A 22,982-nucleotide genomic window follows, 5' to 3' on the forward strand; every position below is an offset into this window, starting at 1 on the left:
TGAAAGATGAGCAGTATTAATTTTTATGTTGTATAATCAAAATTTAAAAGAAGTTTCTTACAATCAGAAAAAAAAAATTGGAATCTTGAAGCACATTAATTAAGTAAAAGACCTGTGAGTCTGCATAAAAAAAAGTTCTAATGAGCAAGCTTGTGTCCAGTGTATTGAAAGGACTGTGGGTGTTCTTGTGCAATAGCTCAGTTTTGTACATTGTGACAAATAACATCTTGTGAATCCATTGTATTTCAGGTTCTAAATGTCATTATATCATATACCTCACAGTACCACATGCTTGTCTGGGGCGTGATCCATGAAGGGACTCTATGTACAGCAGTAAGGGGAAGCCTGTGTTGGTCAGAAACGCTTGACTGATTTGATTGTTTACAGTGAAGTGCTTTGCTTTCAAGTGACCTTGGCCCTGATGGGGATCATTGTTAGTAGTCTGGATGTGTACTGTAGGAGGCAGCGGAACAAAACTGCAGCAAAGAACAAATCAAAAATCTTTGCAGATCATCAAAAACCTGACAAGAACTATAGACTTAGAACCCAGAAAAACGGGAATTTTATTCGTATATGTGCCCCACTGGTCTGCTCTCTCCTCACTTCAAACCTAATTTTGAATTAAAGATCGCACTTCTTCAGACATTTGTGTTACAGCCTGTGGGCCTGAGCTATGTCTTCAAAGTCTACGCGTGTTTTTGAATGTCAACACCATCTTGCACTGATCAGTTCAGTGATGTGTACAAATCCACATTGATGTCAACCCACATGAAAATGGTTTACATAGTGTTAGCCCACCTTAAGCATTACACAAGCCCCAGGGCTCAGTTCCTCAACAGTGAGCTGTTAGTTTAGAGCAGGTCGTCTACAATCGCATCATAACCACCACATATGAGTGAAAGGAGCACAGCTGCAGCAGCATGTTGCCAGTAATAAATGCTACTAGCGCATATATCTATCATACTTAAAAAAAAAAAAGAAGAGACAAATCTAACAATATAACAGAAGTCAAATGAGGTGAATGAAGGGAATGTGCATTAATAAAATAATGTGAAATCAGACAAATGATGTGTGGTGTGGATCTGTGTTTGCTCATTAAGACAAAAAACATGTTTGAAATGAAGACTTTATTAGTTAATGCATGCTCCTATTAAACCATCCAGAAACAGAGAAGGCACTCATGTCAACAAAATAAAGATTAATTAATGACTATTGAGAATAGGTGAGAGGAGAAAGGTAATTTACAATTTCAAGTGTCATCAACATGTAATTTCCTCTGTGCATGGGATCTCTAGTGTAGGGGAAATTCTATATGTATTAAATTGGTGATAGTGATTTAATCATTTCTTTTCTTTGTGTTTGCTCTTGAAATCAGAAGCATTATTCGATTTAAAAAACAAAGAAAATAAAAAATGAAATAAGCCAAAAGAATTTGAGCTTGAATTTCAGGCTGATAAAATTCAGGGAGTTCATACAAAATGGCAAAAAAAATGGACTCACGCACATGATAACCTTTGTCATGACATTAAGGCAAAAGGAAACTCCTTGAGAGACTATGGAATGAACATGCTCAGTTAATTCTTGGTGTGTCTACTACCTGGTATAACTGCGAGATTAGAGGCGTTACAGCTGGATGACTGGTTAAGTTTGTAAAATCATAGACCCAAGTTAATATTCTGAATGTCCACTGTAAGACAACATTGGCATACTGATTTGGAGAGTGTCATACTAAACCAAACTGGCACTGCAACAACAATACTTGACTTTTCTCCCAAATTGTTCTGATGACAAACAACACAACTATATGTTTTGTCATGTAGTTAACAGCACTGGAAACTACTGTGACTACTGACCACAATAAGACTGGGAGGTTTTAAGACCACAAAAGGTGCAAAATTATATTATTTCAGACACAACTTGTGATTGATTGAAATAATAAGAAAAACTGCAAGAAGAAAAAAAACTGTAAACATAGACTTGAACAGGCTCTGATGTATGGACTCAAGCATACGCATTTCTAATTATACTTTTGAAAGCACTGTAATAAATAATAATCATTGATAACATTGCATATCCAAAGACAGATATCTTCAATATAATTGGACAGCATCTGTCAGCAACTGACCTGACACTCAAATGCAATTTATATTCATTTGTGATTTATTTCTTTATTTACCAATTTGATTATTTATCATTTCGCACCTGAGCCCTCAGAGTTAAAATCTAATACATCAATGTAAGCTGTTGATCTGAATTAAACTGTAAACAATGACACAATTTTACACGGTCACATAAAAAAAAGGAAAGCACTGCCTCGTGGGAAGAGACAAGTCATTGCTCATATCTTCATCCCCGCCGTCTCACCGCTCAGGCGCTGATCTTCGCCGACAGGAAGGGAGAAAAGAAAAAGTCGAAGGCGAACTTCAGCGATGTCATTGTCGTTCTCCTCCAGTCCCGCTCGATCTTCACCTGCCGCCCTCCGGTCAGCAGCGACGAGGTGCAGTCCAGGCAGTGGATGGCCTTCAGTTCGAAGGCGGGGGCTCTGGACCCCAGACGGCCCTCCAGCTTGGTGCTGAACTCCACCACGTTCCCTGGACTGAGGTTCAACAGGACCTGTCGGAACTCGTGGCTGGCCATCAGGAGGATGTCCGTGGCTGGGTCGTCCACTCCGTCCACGTCCTGGATCTTCCCCACCGTCACCTCAAAGCGGAAGCTGTCGAAACGCTTGACGTGGCAGGTGTGCGTGGCCAGAGCCTTCATGTGACACAGCTCCTCCTCCTCCTCCTCCTCCCTCAGCTGAAGCAACAGGGGAAGCGGAGCGGAGGCCGTCAGGTTTGCAGCGACGGTGTCGTTCTTCGGCTCGCACCTGGGATACCTCTCTCCGTACAAGCAGCGCAGCCAGTCCCCCATGAACACCGGCAGCATGTTGATGACCGACTGCGCTCCGTTCTCGGTCTCGGCCACGCGGATTTGCCTGAAGTGCCCCGACCACGTGACCCTGTGCCCGTGCAAGTGACTGCAGAAAATCTGCGTCTGGGCCACGCCTTTAGTGTTCCAGGCCGGCGGGCCGCACGCCTGATTGTACTGCCTCCACGTCAGCGTGGAATTGTACACCTTCTGGCCCTCCGCGTGGTACACGTAGAAGGAAAAAAAGAGCAGCACCATGGAGATGCAGAGCAAGATTAGCTTGACGGGGCCACGGTCGGTCAGCGAGCGGAAGACATCCAGGATAGACATGCTGAAGCGCGTCCACAGCCGCAGGGTGACTGGTATGGCGCACACAACCAGGGTTACGACCATCTTGGTCAGCTCCAGCTCCAGGAACCACTTGACGACCTGGACCAGGAGCATGGCGGCGAGGCCCAACGCCAGGATTGGCAGGGCAAAGAGCAGGAGGAAGTAGGCGACGCAGGTGCGGATCAGACCCACGGGGGAGGAGTGCTGGAGGAGCACCACCGAAAACTCGCACCACATGAAGCACACCAAATACGGCACCAGGCAGCAGTAAGTGCCCTTGAAGCCACGCATCCGGGCCATGCTGGGGGAGGAAGACAGAGAGGAGGAAGGAACAAGACACAGTTTGAAAGAGCTCTTGTTTTAGTTGTTGTGCTGAGCTGTGCAGTGGTTTGGGGAGTGGGGGTGGGGTGGGGGGGGGGGGCACTTACCTGAAGAAAAGATAAAACAGGTAAATATAAAGCAGACAGGGAATACTGAGCTTGAGCACCACAGAATCCCCTAGTGGCACAGTGGTAAAAGTGTGTCCTAGGAAACGAAGCAGTGTCCTGCTCTCTGGCAGGAACTGGGTCAGGCAGCACAGTGAGGAGGCCACCTGCAGCACACAAAGGCAAAATATAACGGTGGGGGGGAAAACAACAAAAACCGGTGAGATCATGTCACAACAAAACCTCCATATTTGTGAACTTCAGATTCAGAGGTTACAGGCTACAGGAAGATGTACATTAATGTGTAGACACAATATGTTATTCATACTATTAGACTTCACTGTGAACTGACTTTGCTCCGTACAAGACTTGTGGTGCCATGACATCACGTCCTGTCACACTTCCTCTGTGTGTGTAGCTCTACTGCTCATTCAATCTATCCATGCAATCACGCTAATGTGTGTGAATCTCCACATTCTGAACTGTGGCAGGCGTCCTGCTACCGACATGCACAAGAAAGGTGCCAATGGGAAACTCCTTCAGTGCTAATGATAGAGCAGTCTGCTGAAACAGTATTCATTTGTCACTCACTGTTACCCACCATATGGAGACAATCGCACACAAAGTGTCTGTTTGCCTTAAGTGTGCATGCTGTGTAAATCTGCAACATATGCTATAAAGGTGAACTTATTTTGCCCATAGCTGCTTTAAATAATTCTTTTGATCAATAAGAAGAGAGCAAAAAGAAAAGTGACTGCAGCTGCACTCTCTCCACAGACTCTGGTTTCTAAACAGCAACACAACAGAGCTGTGACTGTATCCAGGATTGGTCCAGTACAATATAGATGTATCACAGCTTTCTATTTATGTGCAGTGAGTCACTGTGTTTGTACAGTAACCCAGAATAAAGAAGCATAACAATGGCTCTAAAGTGCCAGAGTCTAAAAATCAATCTAGGATTTCTTCTACACTGGTCACTTCACTTCACAAAGTTATGCATGCAATTCCAGTGTTTCCGTTTCCTCTGACCTCTATGATGATTGCCCTGCGTGCATATGTAGCAGCTGTGGGGCTCAGGCTGTTGTAGCTGACAGCGGTGAAGAAGATGGCCACAGTGGAGAGCTCAGAGCACGGGATCCAGCCCTTGTCGGCCACAGGGAAGGTGAAAATGATGAAGAAGACAGACATGATGAAGTAGAGGTAGGGTTCCAGATTGTTCCAGCCAAAGTTGGTCTCTGCCTGTTCCACGTCTAGGCCCGGTTCGAAACGTATCAGCAGAGACGTCAGTGCACTAAAGTTTTCCCAAGCCTAGAAAAAAAAAGCAAAAGAGAAAAAAAGTGAAAGTACAAAAGGCTGAAACATCCGCGTAGCCAAATAAGTGGTCATGACTGACTCAGTTTTTGTGACTGACATTATTAAGTCTTGCAAATACAGCTTGATTGTTGAGAGTCTAATATTAATGTTATTCATATTTTAAAGCTTCAGTCTTAAGTATCATCTGTCAGATTTGCCCTTCAGGAACAATATTTTTGGTTTAATAAGCATGGGAAGTCAGAAGAAGAGCAATCTTCAAGTAAATAGAACAGATTAGAACGCATACGCAGCAGCACCATACAATTTACGCTCACCTTGCTTCTCTGGAAGACCCGCAGCGTGCAGATGATCATGGAGATGAAGGAAAGATAGAAAACGAGCAAAGGGATGACAAAAGCAAACAAGTCGACAGTCAGGTTGCTGATGATGAAGAAGAAAATAAGTGCGTTGACGTGGTGCGTTGGGATGACTGTGCTGAGCCACTGGACTCCGGCTCGCGAGGCCCAGTCCACCAGGTTCTCCTTCATTTCCACAATGGCTTGCAGTGGATACTGCAACATCTGGGGAGAGGGGTTCATAGAGAAGTCAGTAGCAGAACAAGAGCGAAAGGCCCCATATTAAGAACCATTTTCTGATCTTTATTAGTCCACTGGAGCAGCACTGCAAAATTAACTGCAAGGAAAAAAACTCAAATAAACTATCAACCTTATTAGTTTCATTAGTTTGCAGTGGTCTGTGAAAAAAACATTCGATACGAGCTTCCTGTGAACAATTGCTTTGTTTTACCTTTCATTATTCAACACCTGGCTAAGACAGGGTCTATCAGAGATTAGTACCCTTTGTGACATCACAATGGGTTTTACCATCCACTTTCTGAAAGGAAGGGAAGCCCATGTAGTGAAAGGATGGACTTTTGCGGGGAGTTTTGGAGATTTTTGGGGAGTTCACTAAAAGTCGAAGGTCAAAGATTGTTAGAAAACGTTAGTAAAGTGGCTTTTGCATAACATGGGACCTTTAAAGATCACTATACCATTAACCGTGACCTCACGTCCATGGCTTTTCTAAATGCTCCTGCTTGCTTAGAGTCCAGCAACATTGCACTTCTGCCAAAACCCCAAGAACTTCTGGAAGCCTTTTTGTTTCCCGATGAGACCAGCTCCACCTTGTGCTGCCCAGAAAACACACACCAGATTCAGACATTTCTCGAAAAAAGTGAGAGAAAAGGTGCGTCCTTGTGTTTTTGTCTCTTTGTTTTTTTTGGTTTTACCTCCCTAACACTGCCATTGCCGTTTGCGGTTCCATTTTCGCCCTGGCTGCAGTCGTCCTGAGGTGTGGAGGGGACGATCCCTTGCGCATAATTTTTAGTCATTTCAACAAAGTCATCCGCATCGACCATCTGTGTGGCTAAAGTACAACAAGCAGTCAGTTATTCAGAAGAAATAAAACCTTACATCCTCTTCATTCTATCACTGTTTGTACACGTTACATACACTCTTTGCTGACCAGGCTCTCCAGGACTCTCTGGGCCTGGCCTGCAGTGGGAATCAGAATTCTGCTTGTAGTGCCACCTGTTGGTGAGAAACGGCCACAGCATTGTGAGTGAGGTACAAACGTCCCCAGAGCCCTACATTGTAATGTGATAGTCTTCACCACGGCAGCTGCACATGTTAAGATAGACATAGCGCTTGCAGCTACCTTGTGGGCGGTCTCTACAGAATATGTTTTTGTTTTTAAAGAGAAAAACTCAATTTCTTCGGTTTTCAGCACTGTCATTACTTGGTGCATGTTAAAGTGAGTGTGTGACGCCTACCCTGCGCTGTGTTGACCTGGCTGACATTTCCCAGCATCTCAGCCACGGCCACCTTCTTCTTCCTCTCCGGATTGAGTTTCCAGTACATCATCGTGGCCGCTTTTCGCACCGCCAGCTCAAACTTGCTCTCTGTCGACAGCTTCCGCACGTCTGCCTCATTCTCTGAAGTGATCCCTTTGTCAAGAATTGCAAATGATAGCACGATTATTTGATCTAGAACCACAAAAAAGCACAAGTATTGCCATAACATGGCAATCTGATGTGAACCTTTTTTCTGGATCCAGCAGCGTTGCAGTAATCTTGCGGCGCCTTTTCTCCCCTGTTTAGCAGCTTTTACCAGCCAGCTAACAGCAAGATGATTATTTTGTTCTGTGTCCTTTTCTTCAGCAAGAATCAAGTAATGTTGACTCAGCTGAAACAGAAAACAGAAAAAATTCAATTATTACACACAATCAGCCATACATTTTAAAAATACAATACAACATAACACAATTAGATAAGAAGTAGTTGCTGGAAAATAGAAAATCTATCAAAATCATTTCATTGATTAAGAATTTGAATATGCACTATTTCATCTCCCAAATAAAGAAAGCACATAACCACAAAAGTGGGCAAACTAAAGTTGAATCTTACCCATTATTCAGCAGATAATTTATAGCAGATCATCATCTGATTTTATTTTAAGCTAAATTTCAGGATGTCAATTTAAATCCCTTTGATAAATCAACGCTTAAAGAAATACATAATGCATTTAAAATTAGACTGGAGATTTGACATTATCTTCTCACAAAGCATGAAAACAGACACTATAAACTATAAAATTGTCTGTAATAACAGTACAGAGCGCAGTTAATTCCACCAACTGAAGACACAGAACGACGCACGCCATAATTCCATGTCCCTGTGACCATGACCGTCTCCATTATGGCCAATTACCAGTGAGGCAGAGACCCCAGTAGCATATCAAATAACTGTTTTCTAATCTTAACTCTCTGCTCTTGCAGAAAACAACAGACGCGTTGGTTGATTTTGGGCAACAAAAGTTCACTTGGGGGAGCTGACTGCAGCAACTCCGCCAAATTAAAGGAAAGAAACGATAGTTTTTATGTGGAAATCGTCTTGAAGATGAGACTTTGCACATGTGCTTCAACACTCAACCCGTGTGGTTATTTTGGGGTTTTGCATGTTCAGAGCCATGACATGCAACTCGTGAAAGTTCATTTCACGCGTCATCTCCTTTTTTAATTCATGGCTTGAGAAGAAATGAGAAGACTTCAAATATTGCCTTAGATTACGTGATAAAATATTTTTGAATCATTGCCAGTGCTGCAATACGTTGCAAAGGCGTTTAGAATGATTTGTGTGGGTGAGAATATTTTGGTGTATCGTATTGAAAGTATGGGATCATCTTCCAGCCAGCCAAAAATAGACACATGTCCCCAACCAGACTGAGTCAAACGGCAACGGCTGACAACAATGCCAAGTGCAAGTCTGTCTGAGTGTGTTTTACTTACTCGGGTCTGAGCTCTGGCATCGCCACCTTCGGCTCGCTCTATTAACTGCTCCACTGTCAGCTCTTCCTCTGGTTCTTCATCTAAAGGACACAGTGAGGCCATCATTGTAAACATATCTGCCTCAAACCAGCACAAGCTACTCTCTGAGCTTTGCGGATTGCACACATAGATCCGGAACAAGTTCGCTGAGAATCTTTACTGAGGGAACCGTATGGCTGCGCAGATTTCACACTGTTCACAGCCAGCGATGAACAAATCCCCCTCAACATATCTTGTAATGCGAGAGTACAGAGAAGTCAGAAGTGTTGTAAAACTGAGAGTCTGCGTGTTCGCCCATGTCTATCCTCTTTAACGAAAACCTCCGTCAACACTGTGCCCAGCTCATGTGTCATCTGGATGCTTGGTGAATGCATAGAGTTGCTGCCTTCCAAGTGCTATTTAAGCCAGTATGGCTAATTTTACAGCAACAATTCAGTTTGGCCAGTGTCTCTAAAGTAAAAACCCCTTTCTTCCAGGGTCTTTGAAGTTGACAATAGCTACAAATATCACTGGTTGTAGCTGGTATTTAGCAGTGGCTTATATATGTGTAGAAAGTACCAATGTTGAACACGTGCCTCAGTTCTGCAAGAATTCTAATGTTTCTCATGTATATGGAAAAGTTGTGCATGTGGATCAGTTCTGGGGGAATACAAAGGAGTGATTAGTTCAGTACAGTGCAAAAACTGTATGGGCTTTTGTGTCTTGCTTAACAGCATCTCAAACTAAATAACAAAAAAAAAAACCTGTTGGGCAGCTCATTCAGATTTGGAAAAGGTCAAGTTAAGAGAGATTTTTGCGGACACACCTGTATGCTACAAAAAAAAAAAAAAAAGGACATGTCTGATGAACAGTTTTGGTAATACAGCGCCATTCAGTTTCATTCTCAACTCAATGGGGGTCTCACCTTCCTCTTCATCCTCTGCATCCACCTCTGCTTTCCTCAGTCTTTCCTGCAATATCACAGTCTTGGCCACAGAAGCGAAGGTGCGTTTTATTGGTGGGGATGATGAAGTTGCAGAATTCATGCCGGTGTTTGAGGAGGAAGGGGGATCTGTTGGAGCTATACCGTCCAAGCCGGCAGGTGCAGAGGCAGATTGTGAGAGTCTGGAAAACGTTGGCGTCTTGGGGATGTTCGCGGAGCATTTAGGTGAGGAAACAACTGTTTTTCCACGTGACTCTGAAGAGGATGAGTTCAGTGAGACAGTCTCAGACGGAGGTTTGGCAAGAGACTTTGTGTCTACCAGATGGGTAGAATCCTTTGATTTGGTGGCAGCCTGAGTGGATGGATGAGAGGACTGGTGCAACTGTGTGGGTTCGACGGAGGTTTCCTTTTTTGTGGGGGCAGCAGAGGTGTCATTAGAGTTGAGGAAAGTGAGATTCTGTGAAGAAGAGGGATGAGAAGTCCTATCCAGGCCAGGGCATGACCCCTGGTTACTGACGGAGGTTGGGGTTAAGAGCAGATCCTTTTCCATGATGCCTGTAAAAATTGTACAAGTGTGTTATATTTTGGCCATACACACTTCTGAACAACAACAGAGAAACACCAGAGCAAAATAAAAAAAAAAAAATAAAAAAATAAAAAAATTAATTAATTAATTAATAATAATAAAAAAAAAGAAAATCAGCTTTCAGTTGCAAGAACATAGCAAATAACGAAATGTCAACTGGAAGTAGAATTATATTGTATTCAAGTGAAATGATAGTCTTAATTGTAGATACAATTTTCAGTGTCCCAAGTACTTAGAAAATTAACACCGCACTGCACTGTTGCACACATACTTATTTGGTTAATGAGTGTGGGGAAACCTGCGTAAGCAGTCGCATTATGTTAACGTTGCTTTTATTTTGTAACGCCAGGTTTTAAATAAAGATATCATTAACCAGAAAGCACATGCATACACAATCCCTTTTCAAGCGGTGACTACATTATTGTGCGTCGTCGCCTTACACTGAACAGTATGGAGCTAACCAAGCAAGTGGGCAATGCATGTCAAGGGAAATACGTACACGGAGCACTTCGTGAAGATAACAACATAAATTCTAAAACGCCACTAAAACACGAAACCTTACCTGGCCTTGTGATAGTTCATTCAGACTGAAAACAATTTATTTATTTATTTTTTTTACACTTTAAAGGCGGTGCATGCACCCGCACGTCCCGCTGAAACCAAAGACGCACGCTGACTGTTTTTAAACTCTCGCCTGTCTGTCAAAATGAGCACCACCACTTTATGGCCAGCCCCCTTGAAATAGACTCTGTTGTAATTGGGCAATTTCAATGCTCTTCAAAAGGATGAGAAATCTGATTGGCCTCCCCAGTCCAAACATATTTCTGTGTTTAAATTTCATTTCAAAATCAGAATGGCCCCAGGCGATATCACGGAAGACAAGAACGGCAATAGGAATTATTATTATTATTATTATTATTATTATTATTATTATTATTATTATTATTATTATTACAACAGCTCTTTTCGTGATGTCGGTGCCAAAAGTTCTCATTTCAACGAGGTTTCAATCCGAAAAATATGTAGACCTCAAATGTTTTTGCGTACTAAGCGCATTGTTAGTTAAAGTGAATGGTCCCACCATGTCGGCTAAGTAGATTACTGGGTTCCAGGTCAAATGGTATAGAGGCGTATTCTTAATCGAGTGTGACTCCGTTCCATATGGCACCAGCCTGACTGGAGACTGAGACGTATGAAAACGGCTAGCCAAGTGAATTCCTTTGCAGATCTGAATTCGATCCGAAGCCTACGACTCTCATAACTGTCCAGACTGAAGTTTTTAATTGTGTATCGTCACGACATATGTGAATGCTACGTCTTTAAATATAGTTTGGATTAAATGAAAATCAGCCTCTTAAAACTCGTGGCAAACAAAGCCTGCATCTTCTCCCCTGGTGATTCTGAGTGTGTTATAATATATTTAGCATTTGATCCATATCAATTTGTAATATACTGATAGATCCTGTTGTTTTGTACTGTTGCCGCTGTGCTCGAGGGGATCATTGTTCCTCTGGGAGCTGTCCACCTGAGCCGGTACTGAACTCTGGCCGCTTCGCTCAGCCTTTTTCTCAACGTCCCTTCGGGAGGAAAGTCTGTTGCTGTCCGTCGTGCTCACGTCAGCAGCATCCAATGAGTGCACAGATCATTGACTTGAGTGGAGAGCTTCCCTGCCGCAAGCCTGGAGTCTTACCTGCAATTGCACTAGATTTTGGAATGGGGTCGAGTTCCTCTTGGCTCTGTGGGCTATACCGTTTTACTACTGGACTCCGCCTCCCATGGTCATGCAGCCAACTCCTACATCTGTCTAGCCCTCCAGATGTGGGTTAAAAGATGACACATTCTGCTCTAATCCGCCGATGGTGTGACATGCGCAAACCCCCCACATTCAGGGGAACGAGAGGGGCATCTTTGTTTTTGTTGGGGGTTGTGCGCTCCTCCCCCTTTCTCCCTTGCACTTGAAGCGTCTGTCTGATCACTAACTGGGACTAACTGGCACACTTACAGAAAGTAGAGCACTGCATCAATTGACGCGTTTGCGTGCGCGCGCGCATGATTGTACGTGCAGCAAGGTAGGTAGCCCGCAGAAAGCATCTTGTCACAGCGCGCCACAAGCTCGCAGCATCAGAGGCGGGGTTCTCCGTGACCCGGTTTTAGACGTCAAACGAGCCCGGCTTCTCTCTCCATCGCGCCCATTTCTCGCCCATCCGAGTGCGAAAAGCCACCATGTCTGACTGCAGGAGGCAGTGGAACCGGGAGGATGAGCTACCGGTCTATCTTGCCGGACCGATCAACACCGGGCGGAACCAGAGGAAGAGCTACGGCATGTTCAGCTCCGTCGAGGGGGCGTTCGAAAGCAAGACCATAGACTTTGACAACTACGCCGTGGGCAGAAAGGGTAGCCGCACCCCGAGGAGCGGGAGCCGGGAGAGGCTCCTGGATACAGGTGAGCCCGTCGGGAAGACCCCCGGCGAGGCTCGAGAGGGATCGCCGAGCATTTCGCCCGGCGACAGAGGAGACACCCGCCCCGGTGTGCAAATCGAACATTCATCCGGAAACGACAGCTGTGATGGGAAGGTGAGACTGATGCTAGAAGCAGGCTGACGCTTGATTTGGCTTTCAGTTGGTCCTTGCTTTATTCGTCATGTAAATCAGGCTACTTGCACTCACACAGAAGTAACAATGGGTTCAGCCACTGATGTGCATGGGCCCCAGACGAGGAACAAAGGGCGCTTGTTTTAATAGTTAGAACCAAAGAAATCCACTTTTTTTAAAAAAAAAGCGAATGCCAACTAATAAAAGCACTACACACTCCATGATCTCAGAGATATTGTTCAGCTACATCAGCTGCATACATTATTAAATTCAATGCTGCATTGCAGATTCGTTATATATGTTGGGCAAAATCTGCGCAGTTTCAAAATATAACAAGAAAAAAAAATCACTATTAGCTGTCTGTATGATGATGGGCACCTGTTCTTGACCTGCTCTCACGTGAACGAGTGTTTCCAGGGGGGTGTGCGCGAAGCTCGGCGCGATGAAGCGCTCGCACAAAGGAGTCGCGAGAACACATTGTAACATGGTGGACGGTCAAACCTACAAGAGACGAGCGACGTTTAATCTCCCTATTTTCGTAATATAACCTTTCTCCGACCACTGAATCCAAATTGATAAATAATGTATTCCACCACTGAAGCCGTGTCCATGACCGGCGCTGTCACCTGAGAGAGACGCACGGCTTCGCACTCGCGCACGCACGGGGACCGTGCGTATCGTGACGCTGCCGTACGGCGGCGGATTCGCCGCTCTTCCGCCGTAACGCGGAAACGAGCCGTTGCTGTTGGCGGAGACCAAGAGGCGCAGGGCACCGGAGTCATTCCGAGAGTGTGGGCTGCCCGCAGGCAGAGGCACGGTGGGAGCATGTCAGGGAACGGTTACCAAGGAAAGAACAGCATCCCTCACCTCACGGTAAGGAACCTCGGCCTGGCCTGGTCTGCAGAGCGTTTGCACCCGTGGATAAATCCCTCCTGCCAATGCCAACAGAGAGGGGATTAAACTCTTAGTGAGGCAGCAAAGAGCAGAAGGGCCCTGTGTTTCTCCCGCTGCTCCACATCGGTGAGGTCCCTTCAAATCTCTGTGTCATGTTTTTTTGTTTGTTTTTTATATTCAGATTTCCCAGTGTTGTATAATGCGGATTAAGTCGCTTGATGCTGAATCAGCTGTTGAACATCAAACATGCTGTCACAAAAGCTGTCATGAAACCAAATGAAGGCTCCTTGGGTAAATGTTTTAGATCTGCTATCAATCACACGGGGCCAATAAGTATTTCCATTAGGAACAGAAATGGCTGTAAGGATCCAGCAGAGATGTCAGCTGAACTAGGGTGATCAGTGGTTTCCATGGAGACAAAATATCTTCCTGGTGCTGTTGCCAGGCAGCATCCTCGGTGCTAGAGGGTGTGGAATCATTGTAGTGCGAGGAGAGCATGTCTGCTTAAAGCCACGCTTGTCAATGGCCACGTTTGATTTTAGCATTTAGTACGAGTTTCTCATATGAGTCGATATGCCTGCACATACACTCCAACCACTGCACAAAGTCCTGATATTTGTTTAATGGCAAAGATTACGTAACTGCTTGTACAATCTATCAAAATGTCAGGATTGATTTCCCCTTTCTCTCTCTGTATTCCTCCAGCAGAGTGACAAGCTGTTGATCAAAGGGGGGCGGGTAGTCAACGATGACCAGTCTGTCCACGCCGACGTCTACATCGAGGATGGAGTCATCAAGTGCGTAGATAAGAGGCAAAACAACATAGGAAATATTTCAGACACTTTGTTGTGGCGCGTTTTTATGATTTTATCCCCGTTCATGACATATGTCCACGTCTGCCTCCTTCGGAACACTCATTTTCTTTGTCTTTCATCCTTTACAGGCAAGTTGGGGAGAACTTGGCCGTGCCTGGGGATGTCCAGGTGATTGAGGCCAACGGTCGCATGGTGATACCTGGTGGGATTGATGTCAACACCTGCCTGATGAAGCCCTACCTGGGCACGAGGCCTGTGGATGATTTCCTGCAGGGCACCAAGGCAGCTCTCGCTGGGGGCACCACCATGATCAGTGAGTGCGGACACCACATTGCAGTGTAACTCGGATTAGCGCGTGCACTCTCTCCACCGTAACCTTTTTGTCCTTCTGAACCCCATCCTTTGTTCGTTCAGTCGACCACGTGACCCCTGAGCCTGGGGACAGCCTGCTTGAAGCGTTTGAGTGCTGGCAGGAGGCGGCGGACAAGAAAGCGTGCTGCGACTACTCCCTGCACGTAGACATCCCCCAGTGGAATGAGAACGTGAAGGATGAGCTTGAGGTGCTGGTGCATGAGAAAGGTACGGCTTTTTCTTTCTTTCTTAAGTCTTTTTCGCTGCCCTCCCGTCATATTTCAGAGTCGTGGTCGTTGCTGGTGTTCTTGTTTCAGTGCCACGTTCATCCCTAATTTGGACCCATTTCACAGGAGCAGTAGGGACAGACTTAGAAACAATTTGGCCCAGTGTTGAATCCTCTTACAGTGGAGCCTCAGAGGAAATTGGTTACTCTCAGTGTGGTGCTCTCGTGGCGGTAGGGTGTGAATATTACTTGTAATCTGTTTTAAGTAAAAAATCACTTTTCTTTTGGGAAGAACACAGCACAGTCCTGTGGCCGAGCCAAGGCAGCTGTCGGCTTGACCAATTGTTTTTAGAAGTTACTCTTGTAATTCTTGGCTCGGGTGGCATTAACATTCTCCACAGAAAGGTTTCCACATCAGTTTATGTATTGCGCCACTTATCTTTGATTTACTTATCTTTGATTTGTCATTGTAATGTCAGCTAATGGCTCTACCACCTCATAATGGCAACGTTTATTATTTCCGCTGGTTCAGGCGTCAACTCTTTCCAAGTGTACATGGCCTATAAGGACGTGTATCAGATGTCGGACTCTGAGGTATGTTTTCACAACATGTGTGTGATTTCCTCTGTCAAAATACTTTAACGTGACCCCCCGCCCTCTTCCTCCAGCTCTATGAGGCTTTCTCCTTCCTGAAACAGCTTGGTGCCGTGGTGCTAGTTCACGCTGAAAACGGAGACCTGATTGCTCAGGTAAATGTTCTGTGGTGCCCGCCTCTCCCATCTTTATGTTTTCTATGTGGCACTTTGGAACACCATCACAATTTGTGTATTTATTATGGCTTTCTGCCTGCTCGTTGGTCAGATACTTGTTCATTTTTAATGTTTGAACAGAGAAACATGAACAGTGAACATAAGATGATGATGGAGAAGGTGCTGAGAATGAAGAGAGTTGTGCCAAAAAGTATTAATAGTCATTGTTAAGCAAACAATAAAGGTGAACGCTGACATATTTGAGGTTAATGAGGCAAATGATGAATAAAGGTGCTGCTGATGAATGATAATGGTCCACTTCTTAACCTAACAATGACTGATTGGGAACAGAAAAAGCTTCAGAGGCACCATTCCAATGTATTATCATTCATTAGAATATGACATTAGACTGCACATGTCCTTTTTTGTGTTAGCATGACAGGCCAAAGACGGAATTGTCATTTACTTGCAATGCGACCGGAGCAAAAACACTGAAACTTGAACCCAGTGGAGAAAATATGATATGACAAGAGCTGTATGTTGTTTCGACACTTATTGTAGTGGATATGATATCAACTATTTCTTGTGGCTTTCAGGAACAAAGGAAAATTCTGGAAATGGGAATAACTGGACCCGAAGGCCATCCTCTGAGTCGCCCTGAAGAAGTAACATCATTTATGGCCTCTGCGTTATGCATTTGTGATCTATTCATTTGTCCCTGAGTTTTAAGGGTTTTCTTAATTCCTTTTTCCACAGCTGGAGGCCGAGGCCGTGTTCCGTGCCATCACTCTTGGTAACCGTGTGAACTGTCCTGTCTACATTACCAAGGTGATGAGCAAGAGCGCGGCTGACACCATCACGCAGGCCCGTAGGAAAGGTCAGCGTCTTGTTTGTTTCACCTCACATCCTTCACTAAATTGACATGCCAGATTGAGTATTTCCTAAGGATTCATTTCACATTTCCAACTCTTGAAAAGTTCATGTGTGGGAAAGGGGAGGTTTATAAAATAAAGACAGGACAACAGTTGAGCGCCTTTTTCTTGCTCGACTTTCAAAGAAAAAATGTCATTTAGTTCTGACAATACAGAATCTGCGGTATTTTCAATGCTAATATTAAGTATAATCCAGTGTCATTCATTTAATTTTTTTAATTGTTCATGGCGTTGTAACAACTAAAAAGCAACTGATTTGCTTGTGGAGTTGCGACACCGAGATGGCAATAGAAAAGGAAACTGAAACTGGAAAAAGCAGCAAAAATGTTCATATGGGAGGAAAAACCACCAAAAGGTCTCGTGCAACAGCTCTGACGCACAGGATGGAATAATCTGGCACTTGAGTGAAGTCTGAGGCTGGTTTATATGAGGAGGGTGATCAGTGTATTGTATCCAGGTGTGCCTCACTGCCCTTTAAGGGAAGTAGGTCAGCCCCGCCCCCGACACACTCCAGCACTGCAGGTGGTCAAAAGAGAAAAGACAATCAAAACACAAAATTCACCATAATCACACAAAACATTCAAACAAAAGTCAGACCATAACATATGGAATGCTACTGACACTGCAGACGATTTGAAGTTGGGATATTTTAGAATCGAAAACCTTTTATGCCTCGTCTATCCACTCTGTAACTCCTTGCATATGTTTGTTCCATTTTACTTATTTTCTTCTCCTCACGGTCTCACTGTCGTCCCATCCAGGTTCTGTGGTTTTTGGGGAGCCAATCACAGCCTGTCTGGCCACTGACGGCTCTCACTATTGGAACAAGAACTGGGCCAAAGCAGCTGCTTATGTCACCTCCCCACCGCTGAGTCCTGACCCCTCAACCCCAGACCACCTGAACACACTCCTTTCTTGGTACGACTTGAGTGAATGACTTCAGCCTCGTTTAAATGCAAATGTTTTGGAGGAAACAACGGATAAGATAAAGTATGCAGCCCGCAGCAGATTTTCTGAGCAATGCAGCTTGTAAGAACCTTACTAATTAATATGGAGTATGTGCCTCATTTAGCATCAGCCTCTGCAGAAAGTTGAATGTAAATCAGCGGGATGACACCAAAGGAGACTCAGTTATGAAACTGCGACTCCCCATCTGTTTTTCTCCTGCAGAGGCTGCTCTGACATTGTGCGTTATAATGGTGATATGAATACCAAACAAGTATTTAAGGACTAACCGTCAAAGAGGGTGAGTGATGGAGGCAGGAAAGGAAAATCCCTTTCAAACATGTTCTACTGTTTTACTGCAAAATAGGCCTAGATTAAAAATGTCATTTCCGTGCTATGGAAAGAGATTAAGAGGCCTTCACTGGGCTCACCTCAGTCACGCACCCTCATACACAGACAATGCAGAGAGTACGCTGCCTTACACTTTTGGCTGTCCTTGATTCCATAAATAGCGCAGGAGCTAGAATCCTTCATCATCTGTTGCCTTGGCTACCACTGCCTTCCTCCTCGTCACTGCTCCTCCGCCCAGAGAGTGCAACTTCCCTGGGTGGGGTCCGTGCTGTCACTCCGGTGACGCTGCTTCACTGCAGAGGTGTTTGAGCTCCTGCAGAGGTGACAGGGTGTATTTTTAGTCAGCAGAGGGCAAGTAATCACGTCACCGTTGTTTCCGTGGTGAAATTACTATCGCAAACAAATGACTGTAATCAACGAATGAACAGAAAGGCCTCGGCTCCATGCCATAACAATCTAATGTGTAATTCTCGCTTGTTAGCTGACTGCAGTTTGATAAGTTACGCTGTTATGGCATCTAGTCAGGCCTGAGGGGCTGGTACTGCAGCTGCGTTGCACCATTCTCTCTGGTTCAGATGGCAGGCTGGGTTTTGAGCTCCAGGTGACTGCATGACTTGCAGTTTAACTCACATGCTCAGTGAAGACACCTGGTGGCCTGTGGATGAAATAGCTGCTTTGCATTTTTTTCAAGTTTGAACGTCGACCCCGGCAGATGCACTTAAACTGACTGCAAACACTGAGCCACCTGTATTTAACGCTTGAGGGAATTTCAACAAAGCTGCAGGGACAATTCTGGAACTTGTACAGTTAGTCCATGCTGTGCTCATAATTAGTTTTTTTTCCCGATACAGTGGGGACCTTCAGGCGGTGGGCAGCGCTCACTGCACGCACAGCACCTCCCAGAAAGCAATCGGGAAAGACGACTTCACTCTGATCCCAGAGGGAACCAATGGGATTGAAGAGAGAATGGGTTTTGTGTGGGACAAAGCTGTGGTGCGTAGGCAATAGTCTGTGTACATGTTGTCTGTGTGGCTGTGTGATGTCATTCTAAACATCGATCTCTCTGAATGTCAGGCCATGGGCAAGATGGATGAAAACCAGTTTGTGGCGGTCACGTCCACCAACGCCGCTAAAATCTTCAACCTGTACCCACGTAAAGGTCGGATTGCCGTGGGTTCTGATGCTGACATTGTCATCTGGGACCCAGACAGTGTCAAAACCATCAGTGCCAAAATTCAGCAGTCGGTAAGAGATACAACACAGATAGAACCCTAATCTAATATTTAATATATCAAATTCTAATCTGCAGCCTCGGGTGATCAGACCAAAGGAGCAGGAAGCAGATTTCTTTCCTTTCATTTCCCTTCCTTGAATTCCCTTTTTAATGCAACAAGCTTCTCGTTAAACCATTGTCTTTATATGTGTGAATCTAACGTCAAAGGTTTATATACCGTTAATTGTCCCTGAACAAAACACGTGAAATGTGTTCTTCACATCTGACTCCTTCAAGTCCAAACCTTGGTGCTGAGTACCAATCAGGGAAGCAGCGGGTCCCATTTTTATTGTCTTTTTATGACCTGGGCAGGGATCGAACTGCAATCTTCCACCCACAGGGCAGACACTGAACTGGACTGAACTGAAATCAGTGTTTTTATGCATTACACATTATCTTTATTTACTTTTTGTGTGTTTCACCATTCATTGTTTAATCTTTGTGAAACACTGTTAATTCTTTTTTTTAAAAGAAGATGAATTTTACTTCCGAGGACTGGATAGGGGATAGTTTGTAGAATTGAGTTAATAACTTGAATGTTTTTATAATTAAAGTATCTGTAATGGGTGACTGGGTAGGCAGATGGTGTCCATTACACTTTCTTTTTTATGTTTAAATTTAAGAACAATCTACCCTACTGCAGATGGTAGATTTTTTGTTGTTGCTGTGGAGGTCTGGCATAATTATACCATATTAGTCCCCTTACTTGGGGGTATTAAATCCTTCAGCTCCCAAGAGACAAAATCCCCTGCAGTCCTACTATTTGGGGTAGCATCATCAAATCTGGCTGAATTATTTGTAAAGGCCCTGACAAAGTCTAATAATGTTGGTTCTTCAAGACTCGGTAATCCAAAATATTTTGGAAAATTTCTCATCGTAAAGTCCTTGTATTTGCACAAAGACTTGAGGACACAATGAAACATTTTATTTCAGCTGCATGTCCTTGGAGGTAAAATGTGCTTTGATCCTTGTGACACAGTACAGGACAAATCCAAGACTGTGGATAATGTATTCACTTTGCTCTCTGCCACTCTCACAGACTCTAATCCAGACTGGTGCCAGCTTTAGGTTATAATCTCCCATCACCCCTCACCCATTCGTGCTGCTGCCTCTAACCCATCCCCCTGTATTCACACTGTCGCCCCAAGCTTCTCACTTATTCATCCCCCATCCCTTCAACGGCATTAAGCCCTCTGATACAATGCCAGCTGAAATGGCGGAGTGGGCTGAGACACTGTACGGTGCCAGTGTTTGAAAGGCTTGTGGAAAATCAAAGAGATCTCTCTTGTTCATGTAATTTCCATTATCACCTTCTTTGTCCTGCACTCCCCCACCCCCTGCACATAGGCTTGCGAATACAACATCTTTGAGGGTCTGGAGTGCCGAGGCAGCCCTGCTCTGGTGATGAGTCAAGGGCGCGTGGTGTACGAGGAAGGCAAGCTGCAGGCTCAGCAGGGAACCGGTCGATTTATTCCACGCAAGCAGTTTCCGGACTATGCGTACCAGCGTGTCAAATTCAGAAACCAGGTACAGTGCATGGAGGATTCAGAAGTTCGTAGTTACAATAAAAATGTTTGTGTTGGATATAATGTTTTCATTAACTTTGTTTATATTAATTCATGTATGGTTAAGTGACATCATATTCTGATATATTTACAGTATATGTATACACACACATATATATATGTATATGTACACACAAAAACACAATATGCATAAATGTTGGAGTCCACATATATAGGTGTCGCTATCCATATTGTAAAGTAATGATATACTGTATGCTGAAGTACGTCTCTGTGACTTTGTGTCTGGGTGTGTTTTCTGTCCAGGTTAATGCCAAACAAGGCGTTACTCGCGGGATGTATGACGGTCCGGTGTGTGACATGGTGCCCACCCCCAAATACATCACTCCTGCTCCATCCGCCAGAACCTCGCCAACCTCCACTCTGCCACCACCAATACGCAACCTGCACCAGTCCAACTTCAGCTTCTCAGGTACCAGCAATAATTACGATATTTTTTATGCTTTAAAATCTGGTTCATTTAATGGTTTTAATTTAGTACCAATAACTGGTTTTCATCCAGAATGTTTATGAAAATGTGACGTTTCTAACCAATTCTGCCTTTTTTTTTTTCTAGGGGCGCAGGCCGATGACAACATCCCTCGTCGGTCTGGCCACCGCATTGTAGCACCCCCTGGTGGCCGCTCTAACATCACCAACCTTGGTTGAGCGCTAGAGTGATTTGTGCCGTGGAACGTGTATGGGAGTGATCAGTGTGCATGCGTGTATGACTGACAGAAGGAATAGTTCTTTTTTTTCTCGATTGGCAACCTGCTTTTTCAGAAGGGTTTCCCTTGATCCAAGCTCACGGAGAGGTGGCACATTAATGCTTCCGCTTAAAGAGTGTGATTTTCAATCATCATTTGTAGTCATGACAATCACAGAAACTGTGCGCACTCACTCTCGCACACACACACACACACACATACAGAAATTCACGTTGTCTCAGTGTTGTGTTAAAATCCTGCTTCCTTTCCCTGTGAGCATGAATTTTTCCTGGTTCTTCCTGACATCCCACATCTTGCTATGTGGATCTATTTAGACATGGTGCTCCACTTTGCCCATCTGGTTGAAGTCCAGATTTCTTTTGCCTCTAGGCAATGTTTGTTACACAGGGTCTCCAGTGCACTGTTTGTATGTACTGCATGGACAACTATGAAATTGTGCACCACTTGTGGCGTATTATTTCAAACTGAGGAACGCTTTCAAAATGTACCAAAAGCACATTTGTATGAAACAACACAAACACATTCCTATATTGGTGAATATATTCTTGAAGCACATTATGACACTCACTGTGGGTAGAGCCAACTGTAACTAGCTTTAAAACATATGAATTCATGTTAACTGTGAACTTAAAAAAAGCAATCCTTCTTCTTCTACACAGTCCAATACTAAATATGCAAATGATTCAATGTTCTCTTCAGTATAAATACAATCATTGTACCTCCATAATAGTCACAGTTAAGGCTGCATGGTGTGTGTATTAGTTGAACTCATACTGGGCTAGCTCCTTGTTGTCACTACACTGCTGCAAAAGGGCTTCCGCCTCAAACCCTCATTCTCTAAGATGCCACCAGGCATCTTTTTAACCTCTCTCGTCTTTTATATTTCATTTTGCCAACCCTGGGTGTTTTCTTGCTACATTTAGTATTACTATGCTGCTTTGTTTTGTTGCCGCTGTCTGGTGTCTCCAATGGAACCACTAATGATCAATAAAGACTTGACTGTTGTCAAACATGATGGTAGAAAGCACCATTCTGATGTTTCCGGTCATTCTGAGTCGTTGAGTCATACTTTTGCATTACATTGTTCTTGGTACAGTGCGTGTGTACTCATAATTCATTGCACGTCAAGTTGCACGTGCTTACTAAGAGGAACACAATAAAAGTTCAACAAACAACATGTGAAGGTCAACTTTAGTAGCAGTGAGGTGCAAATGCCACTGATTTCCATTCTGATATCAAATAAAAGCAAAGGTGTTATTGCTAGTGCCGATACTGATAGGGATGCTTTATGCGAAAGCTCAACGTATTAAAAGAAAGGATTTTTTCTTTTAAACTCAGGTGTTTCAAAGCATGATTAAACAAGGTGGTGGTTTGTATTTGCAATTGATGAGCTTTCAGCATGAAGGTTTAAACAAAGACGTCCTTTTGAGTATCAGTATTTCAGTATAAGATGTGCACTTTTTTTGCAGACAGACATGTCGGGCCTCAACTTGTGTTTACCAACAGCAACGTTTCAACACATTTGACTCCAAGACGTGACTAAAAGATGTGCGACTGGTTTGCCACATTTCAAGCAATATTGGATAACTTGATCTGATACGTAGACTGTTTGGCTCACAAAGACAGAGACAAACCAGATGACTAGGTTGGAGGCAGGTTTCAGACAAACTGAAATTATAAAACCACACACATCACCAAAAAAACCAAAAAAACCAAA

At 44.1% G+C, this 22,982-nt stretch overlaps 2 protein-coding genes across 5 annotated transcripts; one reads left to right on the top strand and one right to left on the bottom strand.

The window, feature by feature from the left end:
• Positions 1–1,112: 1,112 nt before the first annotated feature.
• On the bottom strand, positions 1,113–10,487 carry wfs1a (Wolfram syndrome 1a (wolframin)). Of its 2 annotated transcripts, XM_076030916.1 has the most exons (12): positions 10,410–10,487; positions 9,244–9,816; positions 8,301–8,380; positions 7,054–7,198; positions 6,787–6,960; positions 6,467–6,544; positions 6,244–6,380; positions 6,007–6,144; positions 5,291–5,536; positions 4,692–4,970; positions 3,666–3,829; positions 1,113–3,538 (listed from the first exon to the last, which is right to left on the bottom strand). In XM_076030916.1, the coding sequence occupies exons 2-12, from the start codon at positions 9,809–9,811 to the stop codon at positions 2,368–2,370; spliced, it is 3,180 nt and encodes a 1,059-aa protein (XP_075887031.1). In that variant the 5' UTR covers positions 9,812–9,816; positions 10,410–10,487; the 3' UTR covers positions 1,113–2,367. The 2 variants fall into 2 exon arrangements, with proteins under 2 accessions (XP_075887031.1, XP_075887039.1); XM_076030924.1 differs by lacking the exon at positions 6,007–6,144.
• A 1,164-nt stretch (positions 10,488–11,651) lies between these two features.
• Positions 11,652–22,982, top strand: crmp1 (collapsin response mediator protein 1). Of its 3 annotated transcripts, none has more exons than XM_076030946.1 (14): positions 11,652–12,421; positions 14,042–14,130; positions 14,277–14,461; positions 14,563–14,727; positions 15,258–15,319; positions 15,394–15,474; positions 16,071–16,139; positions 16,231–16,351; positions 17,168–17,324; positions 18,554–18,695; positions 18,777–18,947; positions 20,323–20,502; positions 20,805–20,970; positions 21,115–22,982. In XM_076030946.1, the coding sequence occupies exons 1-14, from the start codon at positions 12,071–12,073 to the stop codon at positions 21,204–21,206; spliced, it is 2,031 nt and encodes a 676-aa protein (XP_075887061.1). In that variant the 5' UTR covers positions 11,652–12,070; the 3' UTR covers positions 21,207–22,982. The 3 variants fall into 3 exon arrangements, with proteins under 3 accessions (XP_075887061.1, XP_075887053.1, XP_075887070.1); XM_076030938.1 differs by having other exon boundaries at positions 11,659–12,421; positions 14,039–14,130; XM_076030955.1 differs by lacking the exon at positions 11,652–12,421 and adding an exon at positions 13,059–13,312.

The sequence above is a fragment of the Nelusetta ayraudi genome, unplaced genomic scaffold, assembly GCF_046127955.1.
Source record: "Nelusetta ayraudi isolate G7.1 ecotype Tasmania unplaced genomic scaffold, CSIRO-AGI_Nayr_v1 ptg000004l, whole genome shotgun sequence".
In the NCBI taxonomy this organism is placed as follows: domain Eukaryota; kingdom Metazoa; phylum Chordata; class Actinopteri; order Tetraodontiformes; family Monacanthidae; genus Nelusetta; species Nelusetta ayraudi.

What these genes read in the sequence shown, in the direction of transcription:
- wfs1a (XM_076030916.1), bottom strand. Translation starts at nt 9,811, where the DNA reads ATGGAAAAGGATCTGCTCTTAACCCCAACCTCCGTCAGTAACCAGGGG. An exon ending in GCAATGGCAGTGTTAGGGAG is followed by an intron (nt 6,145 to 6,243) that starts GTAAAACCAAAA and finishes TTTTCTGGGCAG; the next exon opens with CACAAGGTGGAGCTGGTCTC. An exon ending in ACGTGAGGTCACGGTTAATG is followed by an intron (nt 5,537 to 6,006) that starts GTATAGTGATCT and finishes CCCTCTCCCCAG; the next exon opens with ATGTTGCAGTATCCACTGCA.
- crmp1 (XM_076030938.1), top strand. Translation starts at nt 12,071, where the DNA reads ATGTCTGACTGCAGGAGGCAGTGGAACCGGGAGGATGAGCTACCGGTC. An exon ending in ATCAGATGTCGGACTCTGAG is followed by an intron (nt 15,320 to 15,393) that starts GTATGTTTTCAC and finishes CTCTTCCTCCAG; the next exon opens with CTCTATGAGGCTTTCTCCTT. An exon ending in GTGCCAAAATTCAGCAGTCG is followed by an intron (nt 18,948 to 20,322) that starts GTAAGAGATACA and finishes CCCTGCACATAG; the next exon opens with GCTTGCGAATACAACATCTT.